The sequence below is a fragment of the Malaclemys terrapin genome, chromosome 2, assembly GCF_027887155.1.
Source record: "Malaclemys terrapin pileata isolate rMalTer1 chromosome 2, rMalTer1.hap1, whole genome shotgun sequence".
Classification (NCBI taxonomy): Eukaryota; Metazoa; Chordata; order Testudines; family Emydidae; genus Malaclemys; species Malaclemys terrapin.
The window spans coordinates 32,505,887-32,526,159 of NC_071506.1; the positions used below are offsets into that span (position 1 = coordinate 32,505,887).

The window sequence follows — 20,273 nt, forward strand, 5'->3', positions numbered from 1 at the left end:
ATTTTAAGAACTGCCTCTTCTGTGTAGTGAAGTTAGGATTCTTCAAGATCATGCTCTGTGGAGCCCCATAAAGCATGTAAAGGTTCAATTGCTTTATATTGCAACAGCAGCAGCATTTTGGCTTCTTTACAGGGGTGTGTGGTAGGAAATCTTTTTTCAGTCAGCACACTATACATAAAGCTGAGTTTTGAATGAATGGAGCTCAAGTGTTGTAAAAACATAAGAAATCAGACTGGTAAATAATGAATTGGTTCAATACTGTGCAAGCACATTATTCCAATTGATTATGCTTGAGGTCTCCAGAATGCTTACATTATTCTGATCCTGCAAGGTGTTCCACACAGATCAGCCTCTGCGCATAGCTTGGCTGCTGACTTTAGTGAGGCTCTCTTCGGACATGGAAGTGCACCTTTGCAAAACAGCTTGCAGGATCAGGGCCTAATTTACTGAAAATCTTGAGTCAGCGGGAGATTGTTTTTATAATGCACCCGGAATACCAAATCATACTTAGTTTGCCCTTGGAGACTTTTCCCAGGTAAGCAGTTTGCAGAAGGAAAAGACCACAAGGCAAAGAAGATGAACCTGTTTTTTTGGATACTGAAGGAATGGAGAGAAAGAGGAGGAGACGAACAAGGATTTCAGTCTGGGGAAGAACAGGAACAGATGAAGGTGGGTTGAAGACGTGGTAGACCAGGAGATACTCTGGGTTTAAGGACTTGGGAGGAGGGGCTGTAGGAGAAGCTCCAGGATTGTGTAGAGACTTGAAACATTATACAAAGCATATTGACACCAAGGAGAGAATTTCCTTAAAGGGCTTTGGATCCTTCCCTTGCAAAAGGCCCCAGAGGAAGGGGTGGAGGAGATGATCTATCAGGCTGTAGGACCCTGCCTGGACATAGGTAGAGAAATGGGAAATTCTTTGTGCGGCCAACATCTGCCCACAACCACAAGCAGCAGGTACGGGGTGGGGAGCTATCAGGCTTTGGAGAGGAGCGAGAGAGGAGAAGTGGCTCCTGCATTAGGCCCCTGCGGAGGAGGAGAGCCTCTAGGCTGAGGAGTTTGCCATTCAAACCCGGGGGAGGGAGGCTGACACGCATAGGGCTTTAGGACCCTGAGGCACCACAGCGCCCCGCGGCGCTAGGACCTGGCAGAAGGGGCGCCGGGGCCGCTCCGAGATGCTGTGGACCACAGCACCACCTACTTACTGCAGCCTCCAGCCCCCAGCGCATCCCTCTGGCGCGCCCCGCACAGCCCCGGCTGCGGAGGGCGAGGGTGACTCTGCCCCGCGGGCAGCCCCCACGTCACAGCCGGAGTGCGGGGATAAAAGGGCCGGGAGGCGAGACGCAGCCGGACTCGTGGGGCGGCAGCGCCCCTGGTTGCTCCCCAGCAGAGGCGGGGGGCTGGCGAGAGGCACGTTGCAAAACCCGCCTGTTCACCTCCCAGCCAGGCAGCTTCTCCGGCCGCCCCGCGGAGCCCCCAAGCCCCTCAGCTGAGCGGCTCCCAAACTTCGCCTGCCCACGTGTTGCTAGCGGAGTCCCGGGGAGCCGAGGGGCGCCGCTTCCCTGACTCGCTGCCGCAGGATGGCTGGAGGGGCCGCTCCGCTGCTTGCTCGGCGCTGAAGGTACGGACCGTGCGCCAGAGCCTGCCCCGTGCTCTCTGAGTGCAGCCACCTGGGGCAGAGTTGTGGCTCTTGGCGGGTCGTCCCCGTGGCCTCGGTGCAGGCAGGGAGGGTGGGACTAACCCCCCCCCACACACCCACACCCACACCCACACCCACCCCGCTCTGCTCCTTGTCTGCAGATCAAAGGAGATGCTGGGAGCTGCTGCCAGTTCGCAGCGCCTGGGCAAGGGAGCGGCCCGCGGGTGGTGACTCCGCAACCGGACCGGACCCTACTGCGGCGGCCCCCCGCGCTCAGCCTGGCACCTCCGCTCCCCGCGGCGCCTGCCCCGGCCCCGCCAGCCGGCTGATTTGCTCCCTCTGAGAGAAGCTGCCCACCCTCGCCGCCCAGGATGCAGTTTCGCCTCTTCTCCTTTGCCTTGCTCGTCCTGAACTGTATGGATTACAGCCACTGCCAAGCCAGCCGCTGGAGACGCAGCAAGAGAGGTCAGTAGCGTGGCACCCACTGCTCCCCCGGGGCTGTGCGGACCGCCGGCGGCTGCCCCTCTGCCCAGCCGGGGCCGGCTGCGGCTGGGTCCGGGTCCGCGTCCGCGCGCGGGGTGGGAGCGCTTGTCCCGCACGCGCGGCCGGGGACCTGCGAGCTCCCCGGGAGGAGGGAGTGTGCGCTCGTGGCGCTGCGCAGCCTTAGTCTAAAGTGACTTATTGGGGAGCAGCAAGTGCGTCCTGCCCGCTCCCCCGAGCTGGCCCGGGAGGTGCAGTCGCTCTCGTCCTCCCCACGGAACTGCCAGGCAGCTCACGGCTGCCTGGCAGGTGGATGAAAACCCCATCGAGAGAAGGCACCACCTCAGCTGCCCTGCCTTGAGTGCCCGCTCCCCTCAGGGTTTCGGAGCTGCGCTAACTCGCAGAGAAACTCCGTGGGCTGGTTGGTCCCAACCGGAGGAAATCCCCGTTAGCCGTTTGCAGGCGGGGAGTTGAAAATCCCAGCCGACCTGCGTTTGGACGCATTTGTCAGCGAGAGCCGTGGGACTAGGCGCTGAACTTGGCTCTCTGCTGCGGGGAGAGGGTCGAGCTGAAACGGGGGATCGGCGCTGTACGCTGCGACGCCCGGTTTGCAGGGGCGGGGGTCTATTTAGAATAGGGTCGTTTGGGTGCCGGGAGCCCTTCAATGAAAGGGGAGCATTGCGGGTGCGATGCGACTGCCCATCCCAGCTCCAACGGGGCTGGATCCAGGTACAGGACATTAGATGTGCTGGCGAAAAGAGGGGCAGTGAATCTAGAAGCCGCAGGTACATTGATGGCCATGTGATCTACATTCACCTCCACAATCATAGTCCAGCGCTCACTCCCTGCTGATGAGTGACCCCGCGATAACCAGCGGGTAACCGCCTGTGTGCGAGCGAGCGAGCGACCCCTCTCTCCTTGGGACCTGAAGGAACCAGGTTATTGATTGTTCGCGTAGTAATTTCATGCAACGCCTGCCGCAGCCCCAGAGACTCCCCTTTGTCCCAGGAGATAGTCGTGACAGCGCTGGTGATTCTAGGTCAATAGGTCCTGACTCTTCTCCTGCCCAGTCTGGGAGGTGATCTGTTTATAACGGGCTTTATGGAGAAATGTTCCTGCCTCTGGCTCTCCCGGGGACAGCGCTTCTGCCTGCCTCTCACTGCTCTGTTAAACTGTTCTCACTTTAGCTCTGCTACTCCGGGACTGAGTTAATGCCCTCCGCCAAGCGGATGCAGCACTTCTCAGTCTCGAGTACGCCTGAGCTTGTTTTACAGGCGGGATCTGGTCTTATGCCTATGGTGATTAGTTGCACATGGTAAATTATTTTACCCTTCAGAAGTTATTACCTTGCATAGATCTACAACTACTAATGAGCTTGTATTTACAAGCGGAAGTAAACTACTTTGTCATTTACCCTGTAAATTGGTTTTAAACCAGTCAAAGGTTTTTACACAATACTGTTAGGGATGATTGGTTTATATCTATGAAAGAATTTTTTTAGTTGAAAAAAAAAAGGATCTAAATGTATTTCAGGGACTAAAATAGGATTTTGTTAAATACATACTTGTTTAGGTTGGGAGTCATTAAATCCAGTTTAGAGTCTTGTTTCCTCATTATATTGTCTCAAGGAATGTTTTGGGCACTTCATAATGTAAGGAGATTGATAATTGATTTTGGCACACATTCGTTTTTATAAATCAATTTAAGAAGTTTTAAGAGGGATTCTTGCTTTTTAAATAGTGAGTTTCTTGCAGTACACCTTAATGACACACAGAAAGATGATTTTGTATGAGGAATGCATTTTAGAGAATTATCACAAAGTCTTAATTTGTTTTGCTTCCAAATATTAGAGGTTTTCAAAAACTGGAATTGCTAGAGATTAGTTATTGGTGTTGTGGAATATGTCATTACAGCACCCATGTGGACAAAAGTGTTACTGCATCTTCTCTCAGAATTTCAGAGTTGTTTTTTTCTGGGTCTTGCCCTCATCTAGGACAACTATAGGTATCTATCTAAACGTAAGTAGTTATATTCGTTTTCACTTTCCCCACTCTTCTCTCCCCTCCCCGCATAGTTAAGAACAACAGAAAATCTGATAATTCAACTACTGCTTCTCACATTTCATAAGACATTGTAACCAAAAGGTTATTGGTAAACCTGTTAACATCTCCAGTGCTTAGCAAAAATAAGTCCTAATAAACCGCAAAGCAGAAGAGGCTTATACTTTCAGGCACATGTAAACTTCTGAGTGGGTCAAAATTACAATGTAAAATTATTTAGTTCTGATGTTTTTCCAACAGATGGTTTGCAGAATTACATTTTTGTATTCATGGCTAAAACTGCAGCAGTCCTTTAAAGTGACCAGCCTGACTATCTGTGCTAACAAAGGGTATACTGTGTCTTTAATTAAATGTGGAACTACTTAGAGTGCTGGCTAGACAGTGGAGAGTGATAGTAGTATTTCTGCTTTACAACACAGCTTAAGGATTGCATTGTGGGAGTATAGAAATGAATAGAGATCTAACTTGAGTTGCATGAATTGTCCCCCTACAAAAACTTAAGCTGGTTTTAATTGATCTCGTGTTCACTGATTGATCTTAGACCAATTGTTGTACTTGTTGGACAACTGGCTTTCCCAAAGGAGATTGATTTAAATTAGTTTCTTGATGGACAGTTGATTACTTGTGAAATAACATTGCTATTGACAGTTGACTTACTGGATCTGTTTTGTGCTATCACCTAAGGCTTTCATTTTGGACTGAGGAGAATGCAATATAGTTTCAGTTAATAAACTTTAAAGAAATAAAAATGTCTGATGATAAGAGTGAAAGGCAAGATCTGTGAATATATTTGAAATCTTAATTGGCATTTACCATGCAACATACAGACCAAAGTAATGTCTGAGTTCAGGATTCAAAATTTCTGTAATTTTACAATTTTTCCATTTCCCATCTGTAAATAATCAGGCATTCACTGTGGGGTACTGGCAGTTAGAACTTTTCTGGCATTCTATTATGAATAGTATGTGATCTCAGATGCTCCATAATATCGTTTTCGTAATTAAATAAAATTCTTGGCATAGATCATTTCTCCTATGCAGTAGGAATTAATTACATCCAGTTTGGAATGTCAAGCAAATCTATCATATTAACTGATTTTAAAAAACAAAGCATTTTAAAAATCTGGACAATGACCTGTGGATCTGTATTTCTGTTCATAGGAAATGGGGTTTATAGCTAGCATTTCCAGGAGAGTATAGTAAATACTGGAGAAAGCTGATCATATGTTTTCCTTCCTCCTTCTCCCCCTTTCCCATCCCAGACCAAATTATGCAACATAATATAATAAAAGTGGATGAAAAATTAGAGGTTTAAAGTTTGATTCCTAACAGGGATTGATTTCATGTTGTTAGTCAATTAAACAATATAAAATCAGAAATTTATTCTTTAAATTCCTCAATCAAGAGATTTCTATTAATGCAACAGGAAAAAAAAAGTTATAAATAAACATATCTAACTTACACTGTCATTTCTCTACACCTAATAGTTTTCTGCTGCAACACTAAAATATTATTTGCTATGGTTAATTCATATCAATACTCTTATTATGGGAGTGGGAAGTCTTTGTCCGAGGGTGTCTCAAAGCTAGGATTTACTAGGAAGATTGTTTACTCTTCCTGCAGAAACTGTTTTAAAACATATTTTAAAGTAATATAGGTGAAATGCCAGTAGACTAATCTTGTATACCAAAGTATCTCTTTTCCCTTTCTTGATTTGTAAGGCATAATTGAATTTTGCAGTTCTCTTGGATACTTACTTACCTAAGTGCTTTTACACTGGTCTTATAATGCCTTGGGTTGTTTTCAGGTCCCTATTCTTATCTCCCTTAGTGGTCACCAGGCTTGTCTTGTGTGCCTTACCAATTGCAGCCAGTGTCAAAATAACATCTCTTGGGGTTGAGCAGTTTATTGCATTATGCATTTGAGTGAATCTCCAGCATCAGGGACACATGAGAGATCAAAAGCTTCAAACCAAAATTATCTTAAAACATCTAGGAACAGCATTCTTACTTACAGGATAAGGGATTGGGTTCTGGAAAGCAGTGACTCTGAAAAGGACTTGATGGTCATTATAGATAACCAGGCTATAATGTGATGCTGTGACAAAAGGTCTAATATGGTACTTGGATGTATTAATAGGTGAATACTGAACAGTAATAGGGAGGTGATACTACCTATAACAGCCAAGAGCCCAGTGGCTATGGCACTCAATTAGGATGTGGGAGACTGAGGTTCAAGTCCCTCCTCTGAATCATGAAAAACCTGGAAAGATCATGGGTTCATCCCAATGCAAAATGGGAAAAATTCTGTACTCAAAGTTTTTTGTTTAGTCTGGAGAAGAGAAGACACAGTGAATTGGCCTCCAGAAGGTGTCCCACAATGCTCCACTGTGACTGCTCTGGAGATCGTTTTCAACTCTGCTGCACAGCAGCCATGTACACAGGAAACAGCTCCTCCCCTGTTAAAACCCCGGGAACTTTTGAGTTCCCATTTCCTGTTTGATCAGCGTGGACAACTTGCCAACCCAGCTGATCATGGTGACTCAATGCCCCAAATGTGCTGCAGCCTGGAGTACACAGGAGATGGTGGATATTATAGGTCTGTGGGGAGAAGAGTCTGTGCAGACACAGCTCCGACCCAACTGAAGAAATGTAGACATCAATGAAAAGATTGCGCAGGGAATGGGGAAGAAGGGCAACACCAGGGACACACAGCAGTGCTGCATGAAAATCAAAGAACTTCAGCAGGCATGCCAGAAGACAAGGGAGGTGAACAGTTATTCTCATTCTGCACCACAGACATACTGCTTCTACAATGATCTGCATGCGATTCTCGGTGGCAACCCCACCACTACCCCCAAATGCAGTGTGGATACCTCCAAGGAGTCTGAGTCCGGGGCCACCTCAGGCAACAATGAGGAGGACATTCTGGGTGAGGAAGAGGAGGAGGAGAAAGGGAGACAGGCAAGAGATGGATCCATTCTCTCCGAGAGCCAGGAGCTATTTTTAACCCTGGAGCCCAGCTGGTTGTAGGACAGCATCGTGGCTGAGTGTGATGCCAGGGAAGGCACTTCTGGTAAGTATGCAATTCCAATCAAACTGTAGGGGTTATATGCTCTTATATTTTATGTTTAATCTGAAGAAAAAGTGAGGTGCAGTGGGTATCTGCTTCCCAGTGGCTGCTCCAGCTAAGTAGAGGGTGCCCCCCCCAGAAAAGACTGTTTATGTGCACAGGGATGGCCTGGGAATCCTCCATGGAGATCTCTAGGAAACTTTCATGCAGGTACTCTGTAATCCTTTGCAGACAGTTTTTGGGGAGGGCTGCCTTATTTCTTCCACTACAGTGGAACACTTTCCCATGCCACTCCAATATTAACTCTGCTGGCATCATTGCGGTACACGGCATAGCAGATGAGGACCAAGTCTGTATCCAGACGCTTACAGCATCTGCTCCCTTGCCACCTCTGTTACCCTCAGAAAACTGATATCACATAGGGTCACCTAGGGGAGACAGTGGAAGTGTTCATTACAAGTGCTCATACTGGAAACAATAGAGCATGTGATCCACCATGTATGGTGACTTCTGGGTCCCTCAACCACACTTTTCCTAACATGCTGATGGTTTGGTTGGCAGGGGTCAGCACTGACCTCAGATTCTGCAAGTCCAGCATGACTATTACCACCAACATTCAGGGAAGGGGCCTGGGCTTCCTGTGTTCTCTCGTGGCTGCAAACCACCCCTCCCTCGGAGCTGCCTTGGATGAAGACCACAATTTGGAAGGCTTAATGCTGGTCTCAGGTCTCAGAGCAACATCCATGTTGCTAGGGGGAGGGGTTATTGTCCATCTGCCCACCTGTGCTCCCGACGTGGGTTTCCCACAAGTTGCAGCACAAGCTTCTGGGCCATACTCACCAAGGCTGAAACAGCAAACCAGTTTGTTGAATAGCTAGTGATTCTGATTATATTCTGGCTTCCACTTGAGTATAATAAGGGGAGTGTTTTTTAAATAGCAACTTTGTACTAGACCCAGGGTATAACTGACAGTGGTTGCCTTGTGCTCGGCCTGCCTTACAGTGGAAGGCTTGGCCTTCAGCACATCCTCCATACCGGCGGAAAGGCTTTTACAGATTGAACATGGAAAAAGAGAATGCATGATGACATGTTCAGTGAGATAATCACCACTTCTGGGACAGCTTACATGGAGTTAAGAACCTGGAGGATTTCATTGTCTGAAAAACTGGACATGGACAGCAGGAGAGGATCCCAGGAGCATGCCACTCAGGATGCGATGCTGCAGATTATGAAGGACCAATCAGACATGTTGAGGCATCTGGTTGAGCTTCAAGAAATGCAGTTTGACTCCCTCTGCAGAACTGCCTGCAAGCATCACCCTGTTCCCAATCCCCTTCTCCCAAACGTTCCAGGAGGTGGGGGGAGGGGAAGTTCAGTATTCTTTCCACTCAACACTGGGAGAGGGTACTAAGAACAAAAGTCAGCCATTCAAAGACATTTGATGGGCAAGAGTACTCTGCTTTCACAGACAAGCTGACTTGGTTTCTCCCCTCCCAATTTTATCACACCGTTTGTCCAAGATTAAATTATTTTTCTGTTCTTTCAGTTTCTTTGTTCGTGCAATAAAAGTCAACATTTTGAGAATGAAATGCTCTTTATTTATTCCAATCATGGAGGTTTTGGGGGAATAGAAGGGGTACAAGGAAACTGATGCAATGGAGGGGATGGTACGGGAAGGCACAACACAGATACGCGGCGACGTTACTGTGGCTCGTTATTGAAATGGGTTTTCAAAACTTCCTGGAGATGCAGAGCTCCTTGCTGGGTATCTGGCCACTCAAAATTAGCTGCCAACCTATTTCCATGCCCCGCCCCCGCATAAGCTTCTCTCTCTTTGCCTCACAGATATTATGGAGCACGCAACATGCAGCGATAACAATGGGGATATTGCTTTCACTGAGGCGTAACCTAGTAAGCAAACTGCACCAGCAACCCTTTTAACATCCAAAGGCATATTCCACCACCATTCTGCACTTGCTCAGCCTATTGTTGAACAACTCCTTACCGCTGTCCAGGCAACCAGTGTATGGCTTCAGGAGCCATGGGAGCAAGGGATAGGCTGGGTCTCCCAGGATCATTTATTGGCATTTCAACATAATCAATGGTTATTTTGTGATCTGGAAAGGAAGTCCCTGATTGCAGCTTTCTGGACAGACCTGTGTTCCAAAAGAGGCGCACATCATGCACCTTTCCTGGCCATCCCACATTGAGGTCAGTGAAACACCCCCTGTGATCCACCAGCACTTGCAACACCATCAAGAAGTACTCCTTTCAGTTTATGTACTCTTTGGCTAGGTGGTCTGGTACCAAGAGAGGGATTGCATGCCATCTATTGCCAAATTGCAGTTAGGGAACCCCATCGTGGCAAAACCATCCACTATGTCCTGCACGTCGTCCAGAGTCACTATCCTTCTTAGCAGAAGTTGATTAATGGCCCTGCACACTTGGATCACAACATCTCCCACTGTGGATTTACCAACTCCGAATTGATTCCCCACTTACCTATAGCAGTCTGGCATTGCAAGCTTCCACAGAGTGATCACCACTTGCTTCTCCACTGTAAGAGCAGGTCTCATTTTTAGCGTTGTTGTGCTTCAGGGCTGGGGAAAGCTCTGCACAGTGTTCCTAGAAAGTGACCTTCCACATTTGAAATTCTGCAGCCACTGCTTATCATCCCATAGCTGCAAAATGGTGCGATCCCACCAGTCAGTGCTTGTTTCCCGGGACTAGAAACAGCACTTCATTGGGAATTGTTTCATTCTATGGCTTGCAGCAGGGCTGCTTGAATGACATTGCAATGTTCTGCATGACGGCTCCTGTCTCAGCTCTGGAAATACTGCAAGATAAGGCGCAAGTTGTTTGTAATGCTCACAACGAGAGTGCACAGCTGAGCGGGTCCATGCTTCTCAGGCTATGATGTATGCACGGCTAAGCCAGGCTTTCGAAAAAAGGCATGAGAAAAGTATGGGTTATTTGCTATTGATATCAGGGTAGGGAGGGAGGGAGGGAAGAAACTGCATCTTGGGAGGCCGAAGCCATGATCCTATTTCTGCCCTGTGACAATGTTTTGGTCCCATGAGGCACTGCAAGCCCTTCCCAACTCCCCCCCCCCCCGCAGCTAGTTGCACTGTGAGATAGCCACCCATGGTGCAGTGCTCTGTACATCGATGCAAGTGCTGCTAGTGAGGACGCACCCAACCGATACAATCAGCGTGGTGTGGACATGCACCACTGACTTAATTACTGTAGCAGCTGGATGTCAACTTAGGGTATGTCTACACTACGGGATTAATCCGAATTTAGATAATTCGGATTTGAAAAACAGGTTGCATAAAGTCGAAATGAATGCGGCCACACTAAGCACATTACTTCGGTGGTGTGCGTCCAAGTACCGGGGCTAGCGTCGATTTCTGCACCGTTGCACTGTGGGTAGCACTTCCATAGCTATCCCATAGTTCCCGCAGTCTCCCGCGCCCATTGGGATTGTGGGTTAAGATCCCAGTGCCTGATGGGACAAAAAACATCGTCGCAGGTGGTTCTGGGTACAGCCTCACCTCCTCCCTCCCTCCCTCCCTGCATGAAAGCAACGGACGGCAGACAACCATTTTCGCGCCTTTTTTCCTGGGTGGGTGAACACTGCAGACTCCATACTACGGCAAGCATGGAGCCCGCTGAGCTCAAGACAGCAGTCATGAATATTGTAAACACCTCGCGCGTTCTCGTGGAGTTTATGCTCAGCAGAAAAACGAGGCGAGGAGGCAGCGGCGGTGGCAGCGCAGCGACAAGCATGATGAGGACATGGACACGGACACGGATACAGAATTCAGTGAAACCACAGGCCCCGGAGCTTTGGAGATCATGTTGTTAATGGGGCAGATTCTATCCATGGAACGCCGATTCTGGGCAAGGGAAACAAGCACAGACTGGTGGGACCGCATAGTGTTGCAGGTCTGGGACGATTCCCAGTGGCTGCGGAACTTTCGCATGCGTAAGGGCACTTTCATGGAACTTTGTGACTTGCTGTCCCCTGCCCTGAAACGCCAGAATACCAAGATGAGAGCAGCCCTCACAGTTGAGAAGCGCGTGGCGATAGCCCTGTGGAAGCTTGCAACGCCAGACAGCTACCAGTCAGTCGGGAATCAATTTGGAGTGGGCAAATCTACTGTGGGGGCTGCTGTGATGCAAGTAGCCAAAGCAATCACTCAGGTGCTGCTACGAAAGTTTGTGACTCTGGGAAATGTGCAGGCTATAGTGGATGGTTTTGCTGCAATGGGATTCCCTAACTGTGGTGGGGCAATAGACGGAACCCATATCCCTATCTTGGCACCGGAGCACCAAGCCACCGAGTACATAAACCGCAAGGGGTACTTTTCAATGGTGCTGCAAGCACTTGTGGATCACAAGGGACGTTTCACCAACATCAACGCGGGCTGGGCGGGAAGGGTTCATGACGCTCGCGTCTTCAGGAACACTACTCTGTTTAAAGGGCTGCAGCAAGGGACTTACTTTCTGGACCAGAAAATAACCGTTGGGGATGTTGAAATGCCCATAGTTATTCTTGGGGACCCAGCCTACCCCTTAATGCCATGGCTTATGAAGCCATACACAGGCAGCCTGGACAGGAGTCAGGAGCTGTTTAACTACAGGCTAAGCAAGTGCAGAATGGTGGTAGAATGTGCATTTGGCCGTTTAAAAGGTCGCTGGAGATCATTATTGACTCGCTCTGACCTCAGCCAAAGAAATCTCCACATTGTTATTTCTGCTTGCTGTGCGCTCCACAATCTCTGTGAAAGTAAGGGGGAGACCTTTATGGCGGGGTGGGAGGCTGAGGCAAATCGCCTGGCTGCTGATTACGCGCAGCCAGACACCAGGGCGATTAGAAGATCACACCATGAAGCGCTGTGCATCAGAGAAGCTTTAAAAACCAGTTTCATGGCTGGCCAGGCTACAGTGTGAAATATCTGTTTGTTTCTCCTTCATGAAAACCCGCCCCCTTTATTGACTGATTTTCTGTAAGGAACCCACCCTGCCCCTTCCCCCAGCTTTCTTTCAAACCAAATAAAGTCACTATCATTTAAAAATCATTTATTCTTTATTAATAGATTAGAAAAAGAGGGAGGGAACCCGGGTGGTATTTGGGAGGAGGATTGCTGGGAAGGAAAAAGCCACAAAGAAAAGGTTAAAAAAATGACAGCCTTTTGCTTGGGCTGTCTACTGGGGTGGAATGGGAAGGTGTACAGAGCCTCCCCCCCCCGCGTTCTTACACGTCTGGGTGAGGAGGATACGGAACATGGGGAGGGGGGAGGGTGGAACAGGGGCTGAAGCGGCAGTCTGTTTTCCAGCAGCCGTTCCTGAACCTCCACCAGACGCCGGAGCAGCCCCAGCGTTGCATCCTTCATCCTCTGGTCTTCCTGCCGCCACCTCTCATCTCGAGCGTCTCTCCTCTCCTCACGTTGGTCCCTCCTCTCTTCACGTTGGTCCCTCCTGTCCTCACGTTCACTGACTTCTTTCCTATACTTTGAAACTGTTTCCTTCCACTCATTCACATGAGCTCTGTCACTGCGGCTGGATTCCATAATTTCCGAAAACATCTCGTCTCGCGTTTTCTTCTTACGACGCCTTATCTGTGATAACCTTCGGGATGGAGGAGGGAGGCTTGAGGAATTTGCAGCTGCTGTACGGAGGGGAAAAAAGAGAGAATTGTTTTAAAAGCTACATTTTGCAGAACAATGCTTATACTCTTTCACGGTGACCAACACTGTTCACATTACATAGCACATGTGATTTCTGTGCAAGGTCGCATTTTGCCTCTTAATGCTGAGTGCCTGTGGCTTTGCTGCTAGAGATCACAGGTCTGGGCAACAGAATTCGGCTTGCATGCGGCCATGGTAAGCTTCTGCGCCCTCCTTTCCCACATACCAAGCATAGCTTGTAGAGTGCTGCAGAAGCCTGGCCAATCTCAGCCAGTTGGGGGGGGGGCAGTGTGGCGGGGCTTGTCTGGGCCCCTTCAGGCAAGTAGAGTGCTGCGGTTTTTCTGTTAACATTCAGCAGCACCAGAAAACAAACTAACCACCCCCCCCCCTCGCCATGAATTCTCTGGGATGATCGCTGTACCCCCTCCCCCCCACCGCGTGGCTGGTAACAGGGAAGATCCCTGCAGGCACCAAACTAACCCCCCCCCCCGGCCGCCGCCGCCCCCCTCCCGCCATGAATTCTCTGGGATGATCACGGTACCCCTCCCCCCACCGCGTGGCTGGTAACAGGGAAGATCCCTGCTAGCCAAACGCGAAAAACTCAGGGCCAATTTCCCATCTGCGCTTGGCTAACTGCAGGGAAGGATTTATTTTCCGCCACAGGCAAACAGCCCAGTAGGAACGGCCACCTCTGTCCCCTTAATTAAGTTCCCGTATTTCAACCAGGTTACCAGGAGTGATATCACTCTCCTGAGGATTACACAACAAGATAAAGAACGGATGTTGCTTGAATGCCAGCAAACACCGGGACCATACGCTGCCAGGCTTTGTCAGGCAATGATACCAGATTACTTGCTGCAAGCATGGCGTGGTCAAGTGTCCTACCATGGAGGAGGGAATAAGGATGCACTGCCCAGAAACCTTCTGGCAAGGCTTTCGGAGTACCTCCAGGAGAGCTTCATGGAGATGTCCCTGGAGGATTTCCGCTCCATCCCCATACACGTTAACAGACTTTTCCAGTAGCTACAGACTTTTCCAGTAGCTGAACTGACCGCGAATGCAAAGTCAGGCAAAGTAATCATTAAAAACCGTTTGCTTTTAAAACAAGTTTTATATTTTAAAAGGTAAACTCACCTGAGGTCCCTTCCATGGGGTCAGAGTCTTGGGTACTGGCTTGGGAGGCTTGGGAGGGTACTTCAGTCAGGGTGAGAAAAAGATCCTGGCTGTTGGGGAGAATGGAGTGCTGTGTGCTCTCTGCAAGCTCATCCTCCTCCTCATCCTCATCCTCTACCCCATCGGCAGAATCCTCAGGCGTCGAGACTATCCCCGACCCAGAATCCACGAACACAGGTGGGGTAGTGGTGGCAGCCCCCTCTAGAATTGCATGCAGCTTGGCGTAGAAGCGGCATGTCCACGGCTCTGACCCGGAGCGACCGTTTGCCTCCTTTGTTTTTTGATAGGCTTGTCTGAGCTCCTTCACTTTCACGCGGCACTGATCTGAGTCCCTATTGTGGCCTCTCTCCATCATGCCCTTGGAGATTTTTTCAAAAGTTTTTGCATTTCGTCTTTTAGAACGAAGTTCTGCAAGCACTGAATCCTCTCCCCATACAGCGATCAGATCCAGTACCTCCCTCACGGTCCATGCTGGTGCTCTTTTTCGATTATCAGCCTGCATGGTTACCTGTGCTGATGAGCTATCTGTGGTCACCTGTGCTCTCCACGCTGGGCAAACAGGAAATGGAATTCAAATGTTCACGGGGCTTTTCCTGTCTACCTGGCCAGTGCATCCGAGTTTAGATTGCTGTCCAGAGCGGTCACAATGATGCACTGCACTGTGGGATAGCTCCCGGAGGCCAATACCATCGAATTGCGGCCACACTAACCCTAATTCGAATTGCTAAAATCGATTTTGGCACTACTCCGCTCGTCAGGGTGGAGTACAGAAATCGATTTAAAGGGCCCTTTACATCGAAATAAATAGCGTCGTTGTGTGGACGGTTGCAGGGTTAATTCGAATTAAAGCTGATAAATCCGAATTAAAGTCGTAGTGTAGACCAGGCCTTACATTAAGTTGACTTAACTTGTAATGTAGACATGCCCTTAGCTGCAGTAGAGAGAAATCAGAAGATTAGGGATCTACTTTTTTATTACATTGATTACAAGAGAACTCTCACTATATTTTTCTAGAGTTGAGGCATTTCCTTGTAAAAGCAAGGATAGTAGTTTTTCTTAATCAAGCAATACAGGTTGTTTTTGCACAGATCTAGTGAAGTGGTTTTCAATTTTCCATACTGCGACACTATGTTATAACAGAAAAAAGTTTTAGGACACCGCCCCCCCCCCCCCCGCCTCCTCCATATAGCTATTAAATAGGGAGGCTGGTCACAACCCCCTGAAACTTGGTTGTTATTCTCCCAGATTGAGAACCCATAAGAACGGCCATACTGGGGCAGATCAAAGGTCCATCTAGCTCAGTATCCTGTCTTCTGACAGTGGCCAATGCCAGGTGCTCCAGAAGGAATGAACAGAATAGGTAATCATCAAGTGATCCATCCCATCACCCATTCCCAGCTTCTGGCAAACAGAGGCTAGGGACACCATTCCAGTCCATTCTGGCTAATAGCTATTGATGGACCTATCCTCCATTAACTTATCTAGTTCTTTTGTGAACCCTGTTATATAGTCTTGGCCTTCACAACATCCTCTGGCAAGGAGTTCCACAAGTTGACTGTGCATAGTGTGAAAAACTTCCTTCTGTTTGTTTTAAATCTGCTGCCTATTGATTTCATTTGGTGACGGTAGTTCTTGTGTTATGAGAAGGAGTAAATAACACTTGCTTATTTACTTTCGCCACACAAGTCATGATTTTATAAACCTCTATCATATCCCCCCTTAGTCGTCTCTTTCCAAGCTGAAAACTCCCAGTCTTATTAATCTCTCCTCATATGGCAGTCGTTCCATACCCCTAATAATTTTTGTTGCCCTTTTTTGAACCTTTTCCAATTCCAATCCATTTCTTTTGAGATGGGGTGACCACATCTGCACGCAGCATTCAAAATGTGGGTGTACCATGGATTTATATAGAGGCAATATGATATTTAATGTCTTATTATCTATCCCTTTCTTAATAATTCCCAATATTCTGTTTGTTTGGTTTTTTTGACTGCTGCTGCACATTGAGTGGATGTTTTCAGAGAACTATCCACAATGACTCCAAGATCTCTTTCTTGAGTGGGAACAGCTAATTTAGACCTCATCATTTTATATGTATAGTTGGGATTATGTTTTCCAATGTACATTACTTTGAATTTATCAACACTGAATTTCATCTGCTGTTTTGTTGCCCAGTCACCCAGTTTTGAAAGATCCTTTTGTAGCTCTTCGCAGTCTGCGTGGGACTTAACTATCTTGAGTAGTTTTATATGATCTAAAAATTTTGCCACCTCACTGTTTACTCCTTTTTCCAAATCATTTATGAATATGTTGAATAGGACTGGGCCCACTACATGCCCCTGGGGGACACCACTATTTACATCTCTCCATTCTGAAAACTCACCATTTATTCCTACACTTTTTTCACTATCTTTTAACCAGTTACCAATCCATAAGAGGACCTTCCCTGTTATCCCATGACAGCTTACCTTGCTTAAGAGCCTTTGGTGAGGGACCTTGTCAAAGGCTTTCTGAAAATCTAAGTACACTATATCGACTGGATCCCCCTTGTCCACATGCTTGTTGACCCCCTCAAAGAATTGTAGTAGATTGGTGAGGCATGATTTCCCTTTACAAAAACCATTTTGACTCTTCCCCAACAAATTATGTTCATCTATATGTCTGACAATTTTGTTCTTTACTATAATTTCAACCAGTTTGTCCAATACTGAAGTCAGACTTACCGGCCTGTAACTGCCGGAATCACCTCTGAAGCCCTTTTTTAAAAATTGGCATCACATTAGCTGTCCTCTAGTCATTTGGTACAGAAGCTGATTTAAATGATAGATTACAGACTACAGTTAGTAGTTCTGCAGTTTCACATTTGAGTTCCTTCAGAACTCTTGGGTGAATACCATTTGGTCCTGGTGACTTATTATTATTTAGTTTATCAATTTGTTCCAAAACCTCCTCTAATGACACCTCAATCTGGGACAGTTCCTCAGATTTGTCACCGAAAAAGAATGGCTCAGGTTTGGGAATCTTCCTCACATCCTCAACCGTGAAGACCATGCGAAGAATTAATTTAGTTTCTCCGCAATGGTCTTATCATCCTTGAGTGCTCCTTTAACATCTCGATTGTCCAGTGGCCCCACAGGTTGTTTAGCAGGCTTCCTGCTTCTGACGTACTTAAAAATTTTTTTGCTAATACTTTTTGAGTCTTTGGTTAGCTGTTCTTCAAATTCTTTTATGGACTTCCTAATTATATTTTTACTCTTCATTTGCCAGAGTTTATGCTCCTTTCTATATTTCTCATTAGGATTTAACTTCCACTTTTTAAAGGATGCCTTTTTGCCTCTCACTGCTTCTTTTACTTTGTTGTTTAGCCATGTTGGCACTTTTTTCGTTCTCTTACTATGTTTTCTAATTTGCGGTATACATTTAAGTTGAGCCTCTATTAACGTTTCTTTAAAAAGTTTCCATGCACCTTGCAAGGATTTTACTTTTGACACTGTACCTTTTAATTTCTGTTTAACTAACTTCCTCATTTTTGTGTAGTCCCCCCTTCTGAAATTAAATGCTATAATGTTGGGCTGCTGTGGTGTTTTCCCTGCCACAGGGATATTAAATTTAATTATATTATGGTCACTATTACCAAGTGGTCCAGATATATTCACCTCTTGGACCAGATCCTGTGTTCCACTTAGTACTAAATCAAGAATTGCCTCTCCTCTTGTGGGTTCCAGGACTAGCTGCTCCAAGAAGCAGTCATTTAACCCATGATAACCCATGATCTAGTGCAGGGATCGGCAACCTCTGGCACTTGGCTGTCAGGGAAATCTGCTGGCGGACCAGGACAGTTTGTTTACCTGCAGTGTCTGCAGGTTCAGCTGATTGCAGCTCCTACTGGCTGCGGTTTGCTGTTCCAGGCTAATGGGGGCTGCAGGAAGCGGCGCGGGCCGAGGGATGTGCTGGCCGAACCTGCAGACGCTGCAGGTAAACAAACCATTTCGTCCCACCAGCGGATTTCCCTGACATGCCGTGTGCCAAAGGTTGCTGATCCCTGATCTAGTGTGTAGTAACTGATTAGGATCAAGAGTCTCCATCAGCTTTAACTTTGTGTCTTTATATAACTTGAGTCACAGAATTTTGATTTCACCTGACTCTAGTCTTTCATACTAAATCGTCTTCACAAATTGTTTGGTGTAGAGGGTGGGAAAGGCTATGCTTGGAGCTTGACCAATCCATCCTAGGGAGCCATTCTGAAACTTTAATGGCAATTTTATCAGAATCTGCTGTCATATGCAGTAAGTTTTCAGCCCTTGTGTTTGCAAAGAAACATTGCAAACATGAATCAAGCATGAACTGATGAAGTGCTGTTTCTCTAACTGTGCAGATTGACTGTTTCAGCTCACACCGATGCTTCGAGACTTGCCAAACTGCCCCAGAATGAGATGTGACCAGTCTCATGAGTTTTCAGTACTGCTATTCAGAATCTGAGGAGCAGTGAAACTGAGACGAATCAAACTGGTTTCTCACTGCTGCTGCTTGGAAAAGCTGACAGCAACAGTGTCAGGCTCTGGAAATGCTTATTAGGATGAAAAATAAGGCTGGTAGAAGTGTAAAGTAGTGCCAGCCTTCCTCTGTATCTTTGTAGCAGCCAGGAGGCTCTGTGGTGAGGGGGTGGGTGGGTTCTTTTGACAGACTGAAGCTTCAGATTTCAACACACCTACTAGTTGGAGGCTGGCGTGAAAGCTAAGCCCCTAAGTATGGCAGGGAGACAACACCTCTAACTGCCTTAGAACCCTTGGGATTTCACAAGAATCTGATTTAGCTTCAGGTAAATATCAGATTTTTTTTCCTCCAGAGATTAAGGGGATTTCTGACAGCCTCCAAGGCCATCACCAGGGTGTGAGAAGCTAATCCCTCCCCCTGACCTTGGATAGGTCTGTCTCCGACATCTCAAATTCTAAGATGCACTTGTGACTCTGATCTAGAATTACCAAACTGTGGTCAATGGAGCACTTGCTGGTGATCTGCCTGGTTACACAGTGCTGGCTTTTCTTTGTGATGATGGTCAGATACTACAGTGATAGAAATAAATTGATTCATGTAACTTTGCTTTAATTTTATCTAGTCTTAAATCTGCTTTTGTTAAAAGTCTAAATAATTGTCCCAAATTTTGTTTAGTGAGTATGGAATGGGAAAGGTTGGTGATTGCCTTTCTCAGATTTTCCTCTTTATATCAAGAGATGTTCCACTTAAAGGACATAAATAAAAAAGATAAAATGGGTGGGGTGGGAAGGGAAGAGAACTTTTCCTAAAAGAAAGCAGAAGGAAACAATTACTATCCTAAATACCTTGATCATATGATGGCAAAGGGAGGAGAGATGCCCATAAAACATCATTTTGGTGCCTTCATAGTTTGCAGACTCTGGAAATCAATACCTAAATCAATTAAATACCCCCTCTTTCAAAATATGTAATCAATTGCAGCCAAATACTCAATGTAGCTATAAGCTTTTGCCCCTTAACTTCTGGGATTCTGGGAAAATCTTATGCTGTACTCTTACTCTCTTTCCCTTTCTATCAGATAAATAGATTGTATGTTTGAATGACTTCAACAAATTATACCTAGTGTTTACAACAATCTTATACAGTTTCAGAATTATGTTTTAGAGTAAATAGAAACATTCCTTTGACTGAATTATGAATACTTATGGATGAGGATAACAGAAAACCTTATATATAGTCACTATAGGATTAAAGGTGTCTTTAATTCTATTTAAGAAATGCAAACCCCTATAAACAGGAAATTAATATTGTCTACAAATAATCCAGAGTGGATGGATTAGGGAGTGGTCAGTATTGGACTCTGCTCCATTGGATTATGTCCCTTTTTAGCTAAATTTTCCAGATTTTTCTTCTTTATTATCTGAAGAATTTTTCTACTTACAAATGTAAACACTTACATTGCACAAGTTATGTGTAAAGAGAAGGGAGTATGGTAGGAAAAGTGTTGCTAAAGAAGTATAGAAAGAAACAGTACAGCAATTTCAGCTTTTAGACCCTATGTATACTGGGTGTCTTTTGTACCAGTGCAGATCCTCTGGTGTAAACCCCTCAATGTAGACAAGCTGCATCAGTTAAGACAGGATCTGTATTGGGAAATGTACCC

At 46.6% G+C, this 20,273-nt stretch overlaps 1 protein-coding gene across 2 annotated transcripts in view; it reads left to right on the forward strand.

Annotated features, from left to right (window-relative positions):
* Positions 1 to 1,260: 1,260 nt before the first annotated feature.
* RSPO2 (R-spondin 2) overlaps positions 1,261 to 20,273 on the forward strand; it is a 173,951-nt gene continuing 154,938 nt past the window's right edge. The window contains exons 1-2 of one of the 2 annotated variants that reach the window (XM_054018730.1): positions 1,261 to 1,621; positions 1,801 to 2,104. In XM_054018730.1, coding sequence (XP_053874705.1) covers positions 2,011 to 2,104 — 94 coding nt within the window. In that variant the 5' untranslated portion in view covers positions 1,261 to 1,621; positions 1,801 to 2,010. Of the gene's footprint in view, positions 1,622 to 1,749; positions 2,105 to 20,273 lie in introns of those variants that run through there. The other variant, XM_054018731.1, reaches the window with a different exon arrangement.